The 19,812-nt window shown below is 47.4% G+C and overlaps 1 protein-coding gene across 1 annotated transcript in view; it reads right to left on the reverse strand.

Moving 5' to 3' along the window:
- Window positions 1-2,688: 2,688 nt before the first annotated feature.
- Pop1 (POP1 ribonuclease P/MRP subunit) overlaps window positions 2,689-19,812 on the reverse strand; it is a 29,029-nt gene continuing 11,905 nt past the window's right edge. The window contains exons 8-10 of the mRNA XM_077640405.1: window positions 13,272-13,352; window positions 8,780-8,999; window positions 2,689-3,763 (exon numbers count right to left, since the gene is read on the reverse strand). Coding sequence (XP_077496531.1) covers window positions 2,995-3,763; window positions 8,780-8,999; window positions 13,272-13,352 — 1,070 coding nt within the window. The 3' untranslated portion in view covers window positions 2,689-2,994. The remainder of the gene's footprint in view (window positions 3,764-8,779; window positions 9,000-13,271; window positions 13,353-19,812) is intronic.

A 19,812-nucleotide genomic window follows, 5' to 3' on the forward strand; every position in this document is an offset into this window, starting at 1 on the left:
TAGAAACCTAAACTGAAATGACACGAGAAAAAATTCTATTACATATAAATTATTCAGCTCATGTAAGTGTGACTCATGCATACCATTGTCCAGAGCATCACTCCAAAGGAAAAATATGCATCCAAAAATTTGGTGCACCTGCTTAAAGGTTACTGTGGATTAGTTGGTGCATATTGAATGGTGGACTGTTCGTGTCACTCTCCCATCTATATGTTTTATTTGCACTGTAATCCACCATTCAATTTATCTTCGCAATTGTAAAACATTCGACGTTGTACCCTCATCTGTAAAGGTTACAGTTTTGTGTGCGCAGCTACAACACAACCAGGTGAAAACCTGAAAGACCAACTTAAAAACCTTCGACATAACATCCATCTTCGTAATGTTTGGTGTGGACCATGGTACTCAAATCGGCACGCCATACACATTTGTAAGCCCACCTGCCAAGATGCTACGCATTAACTGAGAAAGGCAAGCAAAAGTGGATTTGAATGCAACAAAGAGCATGTTTCTTTTAAAGTCACTACAAATGCAACATAAAAACCGCTTGATTCCTTCAGGGTAACCACTAAGTGCCAAGCTTCTATGGCCAGCAAAGTTGCTGCGCTTCACTTCGGGCAGTGGAGCTGGGTTTGGATCTTGTTCTAAACTGATGTCTTGAACATACACACAACGTACATGGCGACCCGCAGTGCCGGACTTTCGCGCGAAGCCTATCATACGGGGATTATCACTGGTTCACCGCGCCAACTTTCAGACATCACACAGCTATGGAGACAGTGGCAACTCTGTGCAGTTGCAGCTAGCGGAGGTACCGGAAGGGCCGGCGGAGAAGCGGTATTGTTTTGGTGTGGAAAAATTGATGAGAGGCGAAGAAAATGCGCGAAGACGCATATAACTGGCTGAGTGGTTATGGCGCTCAGGTGCTGGCCCGAAAGATGCGCGTTCGATCCCGGCCGCGGCGGTCGAATTTCGATGGAGGCGAAAATTCTAGAGGCCCGTGTGCTGTGCGATGTCAGTGCACGTTAAAGAACCCCAGGTGGTCGAAATTTCCGGAGCCCTTCACTATGGCGTCTCTCATAGCTTGAGTCGCTTTGGGACATTACACCGCCATCTAATCATAAACAGCTTTGGTTTTAGTTAAATCCTACTTAGAAAACAGGTACCAGTGCGTGTGTATTAACAACCAAAGGTCATCATTCTTACCAATAGTATGTGGCATGCCACAAGGAAGTATATTGGAGCCCCTTTTATTTAATACTTTTATCAATGATATCGTAAATATCGACACCACAGTAAAATTCGTAATCTATGCTGATGATAGCACCTTACTTTTTTCTGGGAGTAATATTAGCGCACTAGAGTTAAAATGCAATGATATCCTTACTAAACTATCGGCATGGACTAGAGTAAATAAAATCAAAGTAAACCCAACTAAATCCAAAGCCGTTATTTTTGTTGCTCAGAATAAAACAGTTCCTCCGGTGAATTCATTCGTTTTTCAAGACCAGCATATAGAAATAGTCAGCGAGCATAAGGTTCTCGGTGTGTATTTTTCTGCCCATCTTAAATGGGACGCTCATATTGTTTATATCTCTAGAAAACTGTCTGCTGTTACTGGCGTAATCTCACGCTGCCGCACATTTCTTCCCACAAGCGCTAAACTACAAGTATATTACGCTCTATTTCTTTCTCATATTTACTACTGTACACTGGTATGGGCAGCAACAACTAAAGGAAATATTAACAAGCTTCTCGTTTTGCAGAGGAAAATTGTTCGTCTTATCGCAAACACCGAACCAACATCGTGTTAATCCCACAATAGCATCATTCAATATGATCCGTGTAGATAATATATATGAATTTCGTTTGTTACAAATAACATACTTTTCTTCCACAGGTATGAGTAATTTCTTGACACAACTTGCTTCCCTTGAATATCGTACACCAACAGTTAACACTCGTTGTACTGACACTTGGTCCTTACCACAGTTTCGAACTGATTACAAGCTGCAATCCTTGGCTCACAATCTGCCATTTTTTTCTTAATAAATATAAAGATACTGCTGGATTTAGGCCAAAACAACTGCGAATATACTTTGTGAAAATGTAATCTGTATTTATTCTTATGTCGTATGAGAAAATGTCTGTTATCACTGTACTCTTTTTTTTTTTTTGCATTCATTCATTATTGATAAACATTCTGTTATCTTATTTCTGCTGTGTTGCTCTCATGCATACGCTGTATAATTTCTTTTCTATTTATTGACGACTACTACTGTGTTGTTCATTAATTGTTATTTCGTTCTGTCTGCTGCTGCCATGTAATGGTTTCCTGGGCCTTCGTCAAGCTGTTCGTACAGCTTTTAGCCCAGGTGACCATCCAGATACTTGCTGGAAAATAAAATATGATTTGATTTGATAAACCAAACCATATAATTCACCTTCCACAAAACAAAAAAATTCTTGCTGGAGGATATCCATGAAGCGGCGCCCTTGAACATCCCAGACATACTGCAACTCTATTGAGAGCCCATTTCTGAGGCCCTTTAAGGAGACGCACACACTGCCAAATGACCATATAGTGTGCAAAATGACAAGATGCAAAATTAAATAGGAAACTTTATAATATGCTTTCTTTTGCTCCTTTTTAGGAGGACAATTGGTCAACTACTCAAATATTTGTGTACAAAAGCAAGCTTGTGCTGTACACCATTCATTGCCTTTGCAATGGAGGTGAATATCATCACTGTAAGAAAGTGTGTACAAAATGAGTAGAAAGAATCGCTGTATGCAATTTACATATACGCAATGCACTCGGTCAAGTTTTTGCAGGAACCACACACCCGCGTGGCAGAGTAACAGCTGTTGGCACATTCACGAAAAAGCAGCAAATGAAATAACATCCACATATAAAAAATAAGTGAGCCCTATCATTACAACCCATTTATGTACAAAACGCAGCCATGCTGAAGCTGCTGCCTGCCAAAGATGTTAGCATTCTTCTAGAATGCGCAATCTTGCATACCTGTACTGAACCGAGTGCTGATGCCTGAAAAGCACGAAAGGGCTGACCCCGGCCAAACAAGAAGTCTGTACAAGATGAACAAGTCCCTCGAGTGCACAGTAGCCCAGTCCCCTGCCACATGCAGACGAGAAACAGTAGTCCCCGCTCACTACGCCCCCCAACAGAAGCCTCGAACAGCTCTTGACAACCTCGTCCACATCTGGCTTTGCCAACAACTCTTCAACCGTTGGCCTTGGCACTTTCTTCTTCTTGGCTTTGACGTCCTCCGGTTTCTTCCGCAACCTCCGCAGACGTTCGCTGGGTGCTTGCGGCAAACCGCCAGAGTTGTGCTGCTTCAAGGCAGACATGTCTTCAGCTGTCGGCACAGAGATGGAGTCGAACCGCTTGGGAATGCCCCTCGAACAGCTGGTCAGCTCGACACAGACGAGAGCCTGAGACAGGTCCAGGCTTGCTGCGCGAGCTGTGGCACGGATGTCGTCCAGCGCTCTGGATGTGGTCGTCTCGGCTGCTGCTGCACCCTTCTTCTGCTTCTTATTTGCTTCCACAAACAAGGCTGCCAGCCTTCTGAGGACTTTGCGGTTCCTGAGAACATAGAACGGTGTCTCGTCGTGGGGCTCCCCTTTGGTGCTGTGTTGATTCAGTGCACGCCACTCCCGAACCAGCTGAGTCCATGGGAAGAAAAAGGGGCAAGAGATGCGAAGCTTCTTGAATGATGGCCGCTTGTCCGGAGGGTACCTGGGATGACAAACATGAACAAAATATTTCTTCTCAGCTTTGCCACAGCGAGCAACCAATGCAGCAGTTCACAAGCTTTTCGATAAAGAAGAGGTGCTCTACGACAAATTTCTCGATGTCGTGAGCTGCACACAGGTAATAAGCAGCATTGTTTGGCATTTTGTTGATGTTCGTGTGGTAGCGAAAAACACATTTACTGCTGACACATCTGCAGTTGAAACTTTTTTTCTGCTATTCTATTCAAACTCTCGACGCTGATGGTGTTGAGGTAATTGTGGCCTCCACAACTGCTTTGAAAGTGGATAGCTCTGCCGCCTAGACTCAAACATCCATGCACAAAAAAAAAATACTGCGTTAATGCAATAGCGTTAAAGTCCACATTCTGCAAAAATGGAGGCGCGTGTCACAAAATTCACTTAATGGTCAAGAGAGGCACATTGTGATGTCATCACAACCTGCCCACCGCGACAGATGGCAAACTGCCCACCAGATGGAGGGGTCCGTGACCTTGTGATGTCGTCACAACCCACCCATTTTTTTTCCCATCTTATCGGAGCTCAGTTTTTAGGCACCTTCGAATATTAGGTAATTTCGAATACTAAGTCGAATAGCAAAAGTACCCAAGTCAATTCGAATGTTTGGCATTTTGAAATCTCGAAGTATTCGTCTCGAGAGAATAATGTTTCTGGAACTCTTGCTGTGTGTGGTTTCAGTTCAGCATACCTCCTACAGGATGGCACCGCAGTGCATGCAGAACCAAAGCCCCAACTGTGCGCCGCATGCCTGTGCTCTCAAGCAAATGCCGCAGCCGGTGTGGTGTGCGCATGCTCGCGGCAACAGGCATGAGCAGGTGGAAACAGTGCACCGAGATCTGTACTTGCCAGGTGTCTGCGGTCACGCTACCTGCGGCGCCGTAACCGGCACGGCAGTACACATCAACAGATATTTAACATAGTGCTATTCATTTCCGGGCCAGCGTGCAAACACTGACTGGCATCGACGGGGCGAGCGTGCAAACAGCTGGCCGGCATACGGTGCCTTGCGGCGTGCTCAGGGAAATCTGCGCATGTGCAGACTCCCAGTGGAGGCGAATCGCGCCATGCCAAATCTCTCTAATCAGAGGACGCACAGCTACCCTGTCTTAGCACAATGAGTCTGAGCTGACTGCAGGTGCTCTTCTCCACATGAAATTCACTAAAAGTGCAATCACGCGAGCATGAAGGGGAGCTAACTAAAGTCATTGAATAAGTTTTTGGAGAACTGCATTCCGCATCCCAACGGGCTTGGAAGAAATACGGTTACTGCGGCCCAATGTTGCCATAACAGCAAACACTCCGATTTACAAGGGACTCCCGTACAGAGTTGCAAAAATACCGTATTTATGCGCATAATTTGTACCCTCGCATAATTTGCGCACCCTTAACTTATCACCCGGGTTAAAAAAAAACTTTTCCTCGCATATTTTACGCACCGCGCTGTGCTAGACCACCATCATGCACGCGGGCTCTACCCTGCGCCTCTACCCAGTAGCATTCAGCTATTCCGCGTGTTTGTTCGGAAGGCTTCTTGAATCTTTTGTGCACTGGGCGTTCATGGTGGTGTCAGGGGCCGCTGTTACAATCGCGGCGGCACCAGCGGCATCGCCACTCGGAACAGCCAGCAGCGCTTCCGGGGAGGATCGGCAGCTGATAGAACAGCCAACACCGCTGTTTGTTTGGCTGATGCATGCGACTCGACTGCCGGCTACACTTTCCTTGGTGGCTCTGACGGCTTGTGTTTGGTTATTCGGTCGGGTCTTGCGATGGGATATCACAACTACACGGCAAGTTTCAAACTGCTTGTCAGCGCCTTATCACGGCGCGGAGCGGCAAAGCCAGCGAGAATAACCGCGTACGCACAAGTTTGCCCATAGACAACAATCGTTGCGTCGGCAAACTTGTGCGCACGTGGCTGTTCTTGCTGGCTTCGCAGCTCAGCGCCATGATAAGGCGCGGACAAGCAGTTTGGCCGACGCTCGTGCGGTACTGTTAAAGCATTGTGTAGTGTGATAATTGATTGATTCGTGCTTGCTATCCCGGACGAAGTTGCGAAAGCAAACTTACGGAATCCGGAACTACCGAACAATTGGCTGGGCCGCAAGTGATGACGCTGTTTTAGCGTCTTATTCAGCTTCATGCATGCACCTTCATGCCATCCCGCAAGGGGGGAGGGTACGCGGATTTTCATTTCGAGTGAACTTTTTTTCGGGGGGCGGCCAACATGGGGTGCGGGTCCGGGTGCCGACGTATACGCAGCAACATACACTATACCTATATTGCGCGTTATGACCTTTGTGGAGTTTTTTAAGTCGCGCTCGCGAAATCCCCATGTAATTTGCGCACCCCCTTCTTCGAGCCCTAATTACTGAATAGAATGTGCGCAAATTATGCGCGTAAATACGGTAATTGTTTCCAGCTTATTCTGACTGTCTGCTCACAGCTGAGCCAACTGCGCAGAAATTTAAACTGTCACTTATGATAATGGCATTGCAAAGGTGGATACACGGAACATGGATGTGATTGCAGTGCTGAGGTGGCAGGGATAGGAGAATCGTGGTACTCTGGAAGCTTATCCAGTGACTACAGAGCTAACACCTGCCTGACGCGAGGTGGCAGTGGGCACACAGTGCATGCGCCCAGCAGGTGTCATGGAGTCACCGCTTAAAAGCGACAGCTGCGTAACAACACAATCGCAATTCAGAGCAGCAGTTGGAGGCCCCACATATACATGTCTCGGGCCCCACAAATATGTCGGCACCACATGCAGGTCGGCTCCTCCAACTTCCTAAGGCCATTTTTGCAGAAGCTCGACACAGCTACAATGGGTGTGACAAAGCTTCAATGCATTCTCTCTTTTTTGCATGTAAAGGCCTTGTGTGGTAGAAAACAGATATTATTCGAAGAAAACTACTGTTCACTTCGATCAAAACACTATTCGTGCATGCCTAGGTTTTTGTCCCTAGTGTCCCTTCAATGAGTGTGCTGGGCAATGAACCCAAGCCTTTTGTCGTCCAAAAAGTCTTCAAAGCTGCTTTGGCCAAGCTTAACAAATGTGACCTCTGATGAACACTGAAAATCATTCTCATTTGCCCGCAGGCTGGACAAGGAATTGGAAAAACAAGCACGAGCTCCTGACCACTGTGTCACTGATACTACGGTAGACATGCATTACCACTCAAATGGCAAGACGCCTTGTAGAAAGAAAAAATACCAGCCACACACCAATCAGCACCCAAAACGGTGCCTGAAACTGCTTGCTGATGCGCAGCCCATGGCCAATAAGTAAGAGCTCATTAATTCGACCCCCATTAATTCAGAAATCTGGAAAACTCAAGCTGACAGCTCAGTCCCCACCTATGTAACTCTATGGCATCTGACACTCTTGCACCAGTTGATTCGAACGGGCACCTGAAGCAAGGCTGAGTGCAGGTATGTAATCGTCAAAAGAGCCCTACTCAAAACCTGAGCTGCACGCTGCAGAGTTGCCCACGCACCTCTGATGTGCACACGACAGCAAGCATGACAAAGAGCGATGGGCCCCGTCTCCGAGAACAGCCCGACCGCTTAGTTAACAGTTTCGCTTTTCTGAGCTTTGCACCAGCCCACAGTAATGGTGGCTCTATCAGCCAGCATCTACCAGCCAACCCAACCCAGCTGAGCACCATTTAGGGCGCTGATTGGGGCGTCGCAGTTGTTTTCTTCCGCCCCCTTTTTTCTTTCCCGCCGCTTCGACACCATTTCGTTCGCTTGCGTTCGCAAAATTCCGTTACTGCACCAAAACTGTGCATTCGTCTCGTGCTGTTCGCCGTCTGTGTGGTGAAGCCACTTCACATAAAATACGACGGCACCACCTACACTAGGTGTGACGCGATTTTGAAGCAGTCTTCTTCAATGCTCCCGACAGTATGCATGCAATAGAGCATTGATGGAAACGTTAAAAAGTCGCAATGTCACGCTGTTCTGATCTGAAAATCAAGCAACTATTTCCAAGTCTTTCACCAATGAAATTTAACCTGACGCAAGCAGTTCTTGACTGCTTTTTCGGGGCCATCCGGTAATTCAAACATTTTGTTCCCATTCAATTGAAGTTCGAATTAATGAGCTTTTACTATCGCCACAGGCTGGTAGCGAAGTTCAGAAAACGAAACTACACTCCTCTGATCACTTCGGGTGCCGATCGACGTCGACAATGGCCCCCTTTGGACTGAGTTTCAGTTAACTGGTTGGAGGCCGAATTTACAGCTCATGCAGAGCCACAGACCTGACAAGTCCGACTTTGGTCGTCGCTCCTTCGCACGCTGTGGGCGCTGAAGCAACACCAAAATTTTGAACCAAGCAAAACCACCGTGCAACTTAAGCGGGTATCAAATGCATTGAAGATATACCTGGCCAACTGAAATTTTGAAATTTGTTTGAGTTAACAGAAAGTGCAACTTATCCGATTTTGAATTATCACGAGTCTACTGCATGGTGCCTTCACCACAGTCTCAACCATAGCCATAGATGTGATACTAAAAAGCAGACGGCTGTCACTAAATATGCAAAGAGCCAGCAATGATGGAGACACAGCACAAGAAACATGGTGAAAGTCTCTATTGACTTGACAAAGAGCAGAGCTGTCACTTTGAGTGGAGAATAATAATTTGTGCAGCAGTAAATGTACTCTAATATTTACCGTAGAAACCAAAACATACTTTAAGTGGTGTTAATGGCCTGAAGAAAAAAAAACCTCAATGACCGAACCGAATCGTCCAGCAAGACAACAGCTATCAAGGTCTTTGATCACTGCAGACTACCACGTGGCAGCAGTTCATCCGCACCAAGTTTGAGTGACACTCCTAACCAGACATCTAGACATCTCGTGTGACAGGGATAATATAGCCCGTCTCAAACTTGTCCCCAGCAGACTTCGAAAAAATGGTATCACGTCTGATTTCCCATTTAGGGAGCGGGAAGTGATGCAGTGGCAGGCCCTAACCGCAAGTGCTTGGCCATCAGCTCCCGGCGCTCCTGCTCTTCTGACTGTTGGGTGGCCGCTGTGTCCGGGTGGTCAAAGGGAAAGCAGGGCAGGCCCATCTCGAGCGAAAGGCTCCGCAGCTCCCTCAGGCCGGACGCGCGTGCACCTCGGTACACAAGCGCTATCCAGAATGGGCGAGCCCAGCCAGCTGGCAGGATCAAGTCCCAGCCACTGCCAAAGCCTGCGCCGTGGCCAGAAAGACACAAAGGGTACAGCATCAGTTGGGGGCAACAGCTACGACCGCACCAAGCACGGCCCGGTCACACGAAACAAATCCAACAAGCAAGAAAATAATGCGTGCCCTATTCAGCGACCATGAGCTCCATTGCTGGCTTTTCGCCAGGAGTACAGTACTCACGGATTGAAATAGGACATTCGAAGCGCAAGCCTTGCAGTGCCACGCAGGCATGTGGTAAACCACAGGCCGGCTCGTTGGCGACTGGAAGGAACAATTCTGCTTTGTAGATGTTCTCCCCCTCGCGCCATACCACAATGCACCACCTTGGTTCCATGAGCATCTACGGGCAGCGCTCCATGAAGCGACGGCCACGCGCTCCGAATGTCCTATTTCAATCCGTGAGTACTGTACATACTATGCTCTATGCAAGCTGCACAGTCAAATCTCCGCCCCAACAAAGTATCTCCAGTTCCCCATCAGCAAGGCATACAAAGCAATGCAATTGCCGTACAAACTTGCACCCGGACTGCAATACCATGGGGGAACTTTGCTCTTGGCAGAGCCCTTCTCTTAAAGTCAACGTAGGGTGGAAGCTTCCTTTCATCAGCGGTGATGCAACCTTCACCGTTCGGCGCCAGTAGTATGCGCAGAGACACTTTTTGCCCTTTTGGCTTCCACCACGCAATTTTCAGGGGCATCAAACCAGGCAGGGGTCTGATCAGCATTGCCTATCTACAAGAGGTCGTACTCATGCTCCCTCCGAAGTGCGCTAACAAAGTGATGAAACTTTATTATTTGGTCCTCGTATTCGGCTGGCAGTTTCTGGCACAACGTCGTTCGACAGCGGATGGAGAGTTGGTGCCGTTTCATGAAACGCCCAAGCCACCCTCGACTGTCTTTGATGTCCGCAGGCCGAATGTTCATGTGCTGAGCGATAGCGATTGCCTTCATGCGGATCATTTCCATAGACGTCGCGAAGCTGTTGCTCCTAGTAGTGCGAAAATACTCGATGAAGTCCTCTTCAAGTTTTAAGAACTTGCACTGTTTCCCACAGAAAGCCTTCTGGGTTCAAGTGGTCTCAGCGAGGTCTTGCATTTGCATACACCAGCAGCCAACACACTTTTCGTCGACGTCAAACTGCAAGTAAAGCAGTTACCGTAAAAACCGGAATATAGGTAGAACTTTTTTCAAAAAAACCACAGTGAAAAGTCGACCCCCATCTTATATACCGGTCATTGCCGGAGAAACTATGGAAGTCTTGCAACAATGGGCGGCTGAACTCAACAGCCTCCAACACCATCGCCATCAGCAGCAGTGCCGCCATTTTGTGTTTCCGTAGGTGCAAAGCGGAAGCCGATGGCAATTTACCGTTGCCTTCAAGAAAAACGCGAAAAACGCTGACGAGAACCTGATGGCACAGCGCGAATTTGGACTATCCGAAAAGAGCATTCAGTACCGGCGGAGGCAGAAGCTGCATATTACAACTTGCAACAACCAGAAGAAAACATCATTTCGTGGGCGGACCGCAGCATATCCAGAATTGAAAGGAAAGGTTGCACTGCGAGCAAGATCGCTGCCTGAGACTGTGGAATGCATCCGCATTAAAGCGGTAGAGATCGCGTGTGCCTCTAGACTCACGAGGGCGCAAATCAAAGGCCGATTCATGAAGAGGAAGGGCTTTGCTTTACGACACCGTACTTGCGTGTGCCAGAAAAAAACACGCGGGTCGATGGGTGCACAATAATGTTAAAAAATCTGTCGGGTGCACATACGAGCAGCATTTAAATGAAAATAAATACTGTCACCATTGTGCAACCTGTCGAGTCGCATTTGTTTCAAGGTAAAGGTGTCTTTCGGCACTTTTTCCATTGAAAAAGATTTTTTTCATTTTTAGAATTGGTTAGTAAGTGGGTCGACGTATATTCCAGTCCGACCTGTAGTCCGGTTTTAACGGTAGCTCAAAACCGATCCGGAAGTTGCGAAAGCTGAACATCCTCCGATTATATGTGTAGGCCAGCGTGCCGGATACAGCCCGTATAGCACGGGCGCCAAATATCTGGCAGATACAGATCTGGGTGCTGCGATTGCGCCTACTCTTGTCCTGCGCCACGAGCAAGCATAGACTGGTTCCGACATATGCGCGGGCACGCAGTTGCGCATGCTTCGGAAGTGTCCTTAGTCAGTGCTTTAGCGACTGTCGTTGTTGGGTGTACTGTCTTCCGAAAGGCCATTGTCAGAGTACCTTTCCACAAAAGCATGTCCTCCGTACCGTCGAGCGCATTTACTATCCCGCATTTCTTGAAATTACAACGGGTGAGCTCATCGGGAATGCTGGCCCAAGCGTCCGCCATCCAACTGCACAGCATGGCTGGAAAGGCCAGTGTCCAGCGGCAGCAACTGCGGGCTCTCCCTACCTCGTCCAGACCATGTAGCAGCACTTGATGTGGTACCGATGCTTTCGGCAGCTACAATTACTTTCCTTTTAAAAGCACCAAAAAACTGCTTTTGCGGTCCCTATACCATGAGAGGTGCGATCGTCCTGGGCATCAAAATCGAATCTACCCGATCTATGCCACCGCTCGACGCGTGGTGCCATAGCGAGGCGGTAACGAAACTCGATATAATGAAACCGGAACTGCGAATTTTAGATGGAAATTCTTTGGGTCCACATATAATGCGAGGTGGAAATTTGACATGCTAAAGTCTGGAAAAAACCTCGTATTATATGCTCATTTTTACGGTAGTACGTAATCAACCTTGCGTGCTTTCAGTTCAGATAAAACCATTAATTCCAACACAAAGGAATGGAACTCGGCGCACGCTTTGTTCACCTCTGGAATCTTTGGCACTCAGATCTGCTGCACGGCAGCATCAGAATTTCGAACACAAATTCTGACAGTGTCATCCTCAAAAGTACCGTCAGTATTTTTGTCCCAGCCTTACCATTTCAGCCCGAATTTCTTTTATCTTCCCGACAAGGCTCACTAATGCTACGAAAAAAAAAAGGCACCCATAGTCTAACTATCAGTGCGGACCTCAAATTTATACATTTTAAACTCATACACTGTTCGCCAAGGTGCAAATGAAAAAGCCCCAAATTATATATACATACATACTTTAATGCCGCAACACTACACAAACGCTATGAACTGCACACTTCACGATAAAATCGTAACAACTGGGAGGCATCTAACTGCCACCTTTAGCCATGTGTTCAAAACCTTTGGCTGAATAACTGCGACCACACTATACTCAGTTTCATACATAGCAGGCAATATTGCAGAGACTGCAGAAGTAGTGCATCCGTGAAACCATGTTGTATCGTTCGTTCTTCTCGAAGCCTGGTGAGTGTTTGAATGAGTAGTATAAAATGAAGTGGTAGCACTGAAAATCACAGTCGAAGCTGTGAGGTGCTCAGTGTTCAGGTCCTCTGGCTATAATTTTCACTAAGTGTGAACTACTTTTTAGACGCGGATGAAGTCAGAGTGATTCGCCCTACTAGCCGTGTATCATACTGCCACATGCCATTCTTAATTCTCAAATTCTCGATGTGTCGCAGGACGACAATGTGCCAAGAGGTAAAACAAAGTGCAGGAGGTTAGCAGTGAAGATACTTGAGATGTGCCATAACGAAGTATGCCAGTGTTAACAGTGGTTGTATGGCGAACTGCTTTTCACTGCGGACTGAGCCTGAGCAAACAGGCACGCTAGCTTTGGTACCGTTGACTGCTATGCACGAAACGGAGTATAGTTCATGTTAAAGTGCCTCCGTCAACTACTGAGAGCAATGCCAACCTTTGAAGAATGCCGCCTACCTCTTTCCCAGCGCATTCCCTCTATTTTCAACCCTCCTATTGGCTGAACGCTGTCACACGTTTTCGCGTGATTTTTTTTATACCTTGTTTTGTTGCTTTCGCCTCCACCACGCTACAAAACAACGCAAGCGGCGCGTGCAAGCATCAATACGATACAACGTGATACACGGTGCGATCACTCCCGGGAGCATCTGCTGGCTCAGCACCGCGTATGGGGAGTCGCAGTCAAAATGAGAGTGAGCAGCGGCGCAGGAGGAGGAGAGAGGAGATGGCAATACCTTGAGATTATTGAGGGGCCTAAGTTCCTATGCCTTAGTGGAGTCAAACTAACAATGGCGAAACAGCGCCTGGCATGCATTTTTTCCTCCTTGTTTTCTGGTCAGCTAACTTTCTCCGGCTTACACGCACGCACGCACACACTCGGGCTTCTGACTAAGCCAAGCGTAGATAAGACACAAACCCAAGTTCGTTCTGGAGCCTTCCTTCCGAATGGCCACAACTGGTATCCGCGACTCAGCATCCTTGAGCTCCAGAAGGGTGCCTGCCCGAAAGAGACAAAGGGAGGCAGTGAATGCACAACGAACGAATAAATCAATGACGCAGGGGATGTTTTCTTCATGATCTCATGAAAGGTGATCCTGACAATGGTCGCAGGAGGCAAGGATGCTGAAAATGCACTTAGTCGAACCTCTATATAACAAAACACGGACCTTGAAAATTATTGGCAATATCGAACCCTTCCTAAATATGTCCAGCAAATTTCATGCAGCTATTACTTTATGTAGCAAACTAATTTGGCCATAAAACAGATGCCATAACGAATTCCCCAGCTTCAAGTGATACTCGATGACTGATGACTGATGTGACTGATGTGTGGTGAGCATTTGCACCAATGTTCGCGCTTTTATCTCACCCGAATAACAACATTCAACAACATGTATTTATTTATTTACATTACCCCTCAGGGCCGGTGGCATTACAGAGGTTGAGTGGTAAATATACAAAAAACAGAGAAAATACAGTTGGTTACAAGAATGTAGCACCTGAACATGCAATATTAGCTATTGCTACGCGGAACTGCTCATAATTTACAATGCCAGCAACTTCTGTGGGAAGGTGGTTACAGTCACGTGAGGTTCGTGGCAGGAATGACTGCGAGAAGCATCTGGTGTTGCATGACACAATTCCGACTTTGTAATTATGATCAATGCAGTGGGATGCATAAATTGGATGGGGAATGAGGTGATCATGTAAAGCAGGATGATGAAACAACTTGTGGAAAAGGGCGATACGAAACACTTTTCTACGTGATGTCAGTGTTGATTAGACTTCATGGAAGTTATACTCGCTGTGCGGTGATAGTTAGCAAGGATGACATGTACAGAGTTACCGTAAAAACTGGAATATAGGTCTAACTTTTTTTCAAAAAACCATGGTGAAAAGTCAACCCCCATCTTATATACCAGTCATCGGTGGAGAAACTGCAGAAATCTTGCAACAATGGGCGGCTAAGTCAACAGCCTCCATCACCATCGCCATCAGCAGCAGTGCCGCCATTTTGCGTTTTTGTAGCTGCAAAGCTATTTCGGTTGAAGGCTGCTTTTTGACATTTTGTTTCAAAATTAGCAAAGGCCGAAGGCAATTCACCGTCGCCTTCAAGAAAAACGCGATTGAGTACGCAGAAGCTCACGGCAACTTGGCGGCACAGCGTGAATTTGGAGTATCCGAAAAGAGCATTCAGTACTGGCGGAGGAAGAAGCTGCGTATTCCAACTTGCAGCAACCAGAAGAAAACATCATTTCGTGGGCGGACCACAGCGTACAGTAAACTCTCAGTTGTACGAACGTCGGTTTATCGAATATTTCAGAATAAAGAACTTTTTAAAATCACCGGCAGTTTTCTTATAGATTCTATGCAAAAAGGTTTCACTTAAACGAATTTCGGAACAGTAAATATTTCAGTTTAACGAACTCACTCAGAGGACCGAGGATTATTTTTCCGATCAGTTCAACAAAGTTTTGAGCCCTGCACTGCAGGCGCAACCGATGCCCGCCTTTATCAAACCGCCGCTCCAGTGACAGTGTAACGTCGCTGGCGCTACAGCGCCCTTGGGGCAAAGCGGCGGCGCAGAAGACGAACGGCAATGAGGCATGGCCTCCAAGATCACCCGCGCGAAACGAGCGTGCGTGTGAGCTCAAAGGCCATGAACAAAGTAACATCGCTGGCACTTACAGCGCCGCCAGAGCAAAGCAGCGATCTGCCACACCACAAACCACGTGATGTGTGTGTTTTTTTTTTCCGACCAGCTAGTGCTGGCACGGTCGTCGTCTCTTTCTTTCCAGTCTCGTCGGTTCCGCGTGTGCACACAAACAACCCACGTGGTGCGTTTCTCATCGGCTCCGTTCAGCCTTCCAGTTTTAAGTAACAACGGCAATTCGCGTGGCCACTTTCGAGATGAGTGCGACAAAACGGAAGCGGTTGTCTCTCTCGGGCAAGCTGGAAATGCTTCAGCGCCTGGACAACAGTCAAAGGCAAGTGGACGTTGCAAAGGACTATGGAATTGCACCATCGACGTTGTCAACGATTGTGAAACAAAAATAGAAGCTTGAAGGAGAAACTTCAATGAATCCCGCCAGGAAACGACTCTGCACGGGGTACTTCAAAGAAGTGGATGATGCCATTGCGGTATGGCTTCGCGACCTAAGATCCCAAAACATTCCAATGTCCGGACCGATGATAGAGGGCAAAGCGAAGGAATTTGCTCTTCTTCTGGACGTTTGCGGCTTCGAAGCAAGCAGTGGATGGCTTACACGATTTCGGGATAGGCATGGGATCACGTGGAAAACGATTTGCGGCGAAAGCAAGGATGCCGACCAAGAGGCAGCGAGAACCAGGAGGGATGAAAAACTTCGCGATGTCATTATCGGATATTCACATGACGACGTTTACAACGCGGATGAGACTGGTATGTTTTATCAGACTCTTCCAAACAAGACAATGGCTTTCAAGGACGACAGTTGCAAAGGTGGGAAGCAGTCAAAGGTTAGAGTTACTATGCTCTTGTGCTGCAACGCCAGTGGCACCCACAAGCTCAAGCCGCTAGTGATAAAAGCTCTCCCTTCACTGCCATGTACCTATAAAAGCAATCAGAAGGCATGTATGACCAGGAATATATTCAGCAAATGGCTCCTGACCCTGAACGAAGAAATAAGAAAGGCAAAGAGAAACATTCTTCTGATAGTGGACAATTGCTCAGCCCTCCTTGTTGACGTCCATTTCAGCAATGTGCGTGTCGAATACCTTCCGCCTAACTGCACGGCTGTGCTTCAACCGCTCGACCTAGACATCATTCAAAGCTTGAAGGTGGAGAACCGACGGCGGCTGGTTCAGTGGATTTTGATCAATCTGAGGGATGGCAGCAATGCCCCCATGAACGTCAGGCAGGCGGCCGAGATGGTGACAGGCTCCTGGTGGTCAGTAACTCCAGCTACCATTAGAAGCTGCTGGATAGCAATAGTACTTCATTTGAAGACTATGCACAGTGTGACAGTGCACTGATTACCTGTGCTGGACAGACGGATCTGGAGATTGTTTCCAGTGTTCGTCCTGAGGAAGAAGAGTGCAATGAAGAAGAGGCAACTGCAGAGCCAGTTTCAAGCCCTATAACTGTTGCCGAGTTTGTCGGGTACATTGGAAAGTTGAGAGACTTTGTGTCTCAACAGCAAGCTGTGCCAGAAGAAGTATACAAAAACATTGACTCTTTGGACAGTTTTGTTACTTCCTGTGCTTTAAAAGAACAAGTGCAGAGGAAGATTACAGATTTTTTTTTTTTCAAAGTGAGAAAGGCAGCATTATAACTGTTATGCACCTTTACTTGTTGATATGTATAAATTCCATTTCACACATATTTAGCACTATGGATGCCATGTCTTATGCTCCATGAATTGCACTTCAAACTTTTGAGTGTATGCCATGTCTTATGTTGGTCTAGTAAATATTCAGGTTAGTGAACTTTCAGTTAAGTGAACTATTTCCTTCGGTCCCTTGAAGTTCACTCAAGTGAGAGTTCACTGTATCCAGGATTGGAAGGAAAGGTTGCGCTGCATGCAAGATCGCTGCCTCTGACTGCCGAATGCTTCCGCGTGAAAGCGGTAGAGATCGCGCTTGCTTCTAGACTCACGAGGGCGCAATTCAAGGGCTCGCCATCCTGGGTGCGGCAAATCATGAATAGGAAGGGCTTTGCTCTATGGCGCCATACTTCCGTGTGCCAGAAACAAACACGCGGGTCGATGGGCGCGTGATACTGTTAAAAAATTGGCCGGGTGTACATACGAGCAGCATTTAAATGAAAATAAATCCTGTCACCATTGTGCAACCTGTCGAGTCGCATTTGTTTCAAGGCAATTCATGAAGAGGAAGGGTTTTGCTCTATGGCGCCGTACTTCTGTGTGGCAGAAACAAACACGCGAGTCGATGGGCAGGGTTGACCTATATTCCGGTCCGACCTATAGACCGGTTTTTACGGTATTTTGCACCATCTCAAGGTCATTAATTAAGTTGCCATGAGCAGGGTCCCGTACAGGTGTTGCATACTCGAGTTTAGATCGTATAAGCTCACATTCAGATCATCCTGCAGTATCTCACCAACAATGAAAATGCAGCGGCATAGAGGGCTGTTAGCTAGGCGGTTGGCACGCGTTCATGCCTCTCGCACCCGCCGGGTGCAACAGCGCCCTGCAAGCAGCGGCGTGAACAGTTGTTGTCTTGCAGTGACCATTTTGTGCTTATGTTGATTGTCGCGGAGCTGGTGAAAATTTTGTCTGACATATCATTTTTTACGCTGTGATGTGGGGAAACCACCGTAGCTGGCACGTGGCCTGCAATCATTGAGTGCTGGTGGTGCTGTGTGGGGAAGCCAACCTAACTAGCACTCCTGATTTTGCAGCCTCCTGAATCACCGCCAGAACCTATAAAAGGGTGCTAAGACTTCGTTCCGAAGAGGTCTCCCCGTTTCTCTAGTAAGGGTCACCTGAGTTGCCATCCCAGCACTGTAGAAACTGCACTGCACTCACGTGCATTTCTGGCACGATTTTATATTACGAATTTCGCCTATATTGGAACTAGTTTACGATTTTTTACCTATTCTCTATGACAAGGTTTGACTGTGTACTCGTCTCCCACATTTATGTCTTGACAAGTGAAGCTGTTTTTTTCTGTTTTCTATACGGCAAAAATAGGAAACACAGGCACACGAGAATAGAACAAACACAGCAACGCTCTGTACCCGTGTGCTTGACCCCCAAAGTCCACGTGTAGGAACTGTGACGGTTGAATATCACGGGTCGTGTTTTCTTTTGCTGCCCAGGTGGGGACAAGGGCCAGCACAGAGCACCATCATCCCGAAGCTACTAGGACAGCATCACAGTCATGTCTGGCAACAAACAGTCACGTCTATAGAACATTACACATCAGTGCCACCCTTTCAACTGCACAAAGCACTGGAAATGCGACAGAATGCAAGCCCAGAGACACACAAACCAAATGGCACTTTACTCAATTAGAAACTGTCCCTTCGAACCTCTTTCCAACAAAAACGGCTAAAACGCCCATACAGTAGAATGTCGATAAAAGGAAATCGGTTAAACGGAATCAACGTTTAAATGAAACAAACACCTCGCAGTAGGTTGGTTTTGTATAAAGGCAATGTAAAAAAAATCTCGTTAATCGGAACTTAAATTTTCCGACCACCGTATAAACAGAACCGAAAATAGACCCGAAACCGCAACTTGGCGTGCACACGCAGCCCCATCGCCGTATGCATCACTGCCCCCCCCATTCCCGGTTTCCGTCTTTGGCATTTCCGGTTTTCTCGCACACTGCAACTGCATCGCCTGCTTTAAGTCATGGAGTGCTCGCAGTTGTGTTCAGCTAGGCTTAAGCCTTACATCCGCTGTTCAGCGTCGTCTGCTATATTTCGTCGCGAAGTCAGGATACGATGGCAGTGCAGGAGTGACCTCACAATGACCTTACGTTGGACAGGAAGATTGAGATAATCAGCAACTTTGAGAGTGGTCGCTTCACAAAAACAGCGCTTGCGACGAAGTACGCCATCCCTAAGAGCAGCCTCACGAGGATACTTCAGGACAAAGATAAGCTGCGGCAGGCTTTCGGGACGTCACGCTTTGGCCCTCAAAGAAAACGACTGCGGGTGGCCAACCACGAAGGTCTGAAGAAGTGCCTGGTGGTTTGGCTGCGGAGAGCCCGCAGAGAAAACATTCCGATCAGCGGGCCACTCATTAGCGCGAAAGCAGAAGAATTAGTCCTGCAGCTCAGCATCAAAGGTTTCTCGTGCAGCGAAGAGTGCTTGACGAGATTTAAAGATCGGAATGGCGTAGTGTGTCGTGCCGTTTCAGGGGAGACTGCTGCTGCAGACACGACGGCATGCGGGGACTGGCGAGCAAGGCGGCTCCTCAAAATTCTGCAGGAGTACGACCCAGAGAACATCTACAATGTAGACGAGACAGCACTGTTCTTCAAATTACTACCCTCAAAATTCTTGTCATTCAAAGAAGAGAAATGCACCGGGGGGAAGCTGAGTAAGGACAGGTTGACTGTCCTGATCGGGGCCAACATGACGGGAAGCGACAAATTAAAGCCGCTAGTGATCGGGAAATCGAAGCACCCTTGCTGCTTCAAAAATGTCGCAACCTTGCCCGTTTCTTAACAGGCCAACGGCAAGGCGTGGATGACACTCCATTTTTAGAAAATGGATTTATCGCGAGGATGCGCGCTTTTCGTGAGAGTAGAGGAATGTTTTATTCCTCGTCGATAACTACCCTGGACATGGAACTGTGCCGGGTCTGTTCTGAAGTCCATACAGTTGGAATTTCTGCCAGCAAACACCACAGCGCTGCTGCAGCCTATGGATCAGGGTGTCGCGCTTCTGCAAAAACCTTCTCCGGAGGATGCTGTTATGCATGGACAAGGGGAAGGACAACAGG

This window comes from Amblyomma americanum, chromosome 10, assembly GCF_052857255.1.
Source record: "Amblyomma americanum isolate KBUSLIRL-KWMA chromosome 10, ASM5285725v1, whole genome shotgun sequence".
NCBI classification, from domain to species: Eukaryota; Metazoa; Arthropoda; class Arachnida; order Ixodida; family Ixodidae; genus Amblyomma; species Amblyomma americanum.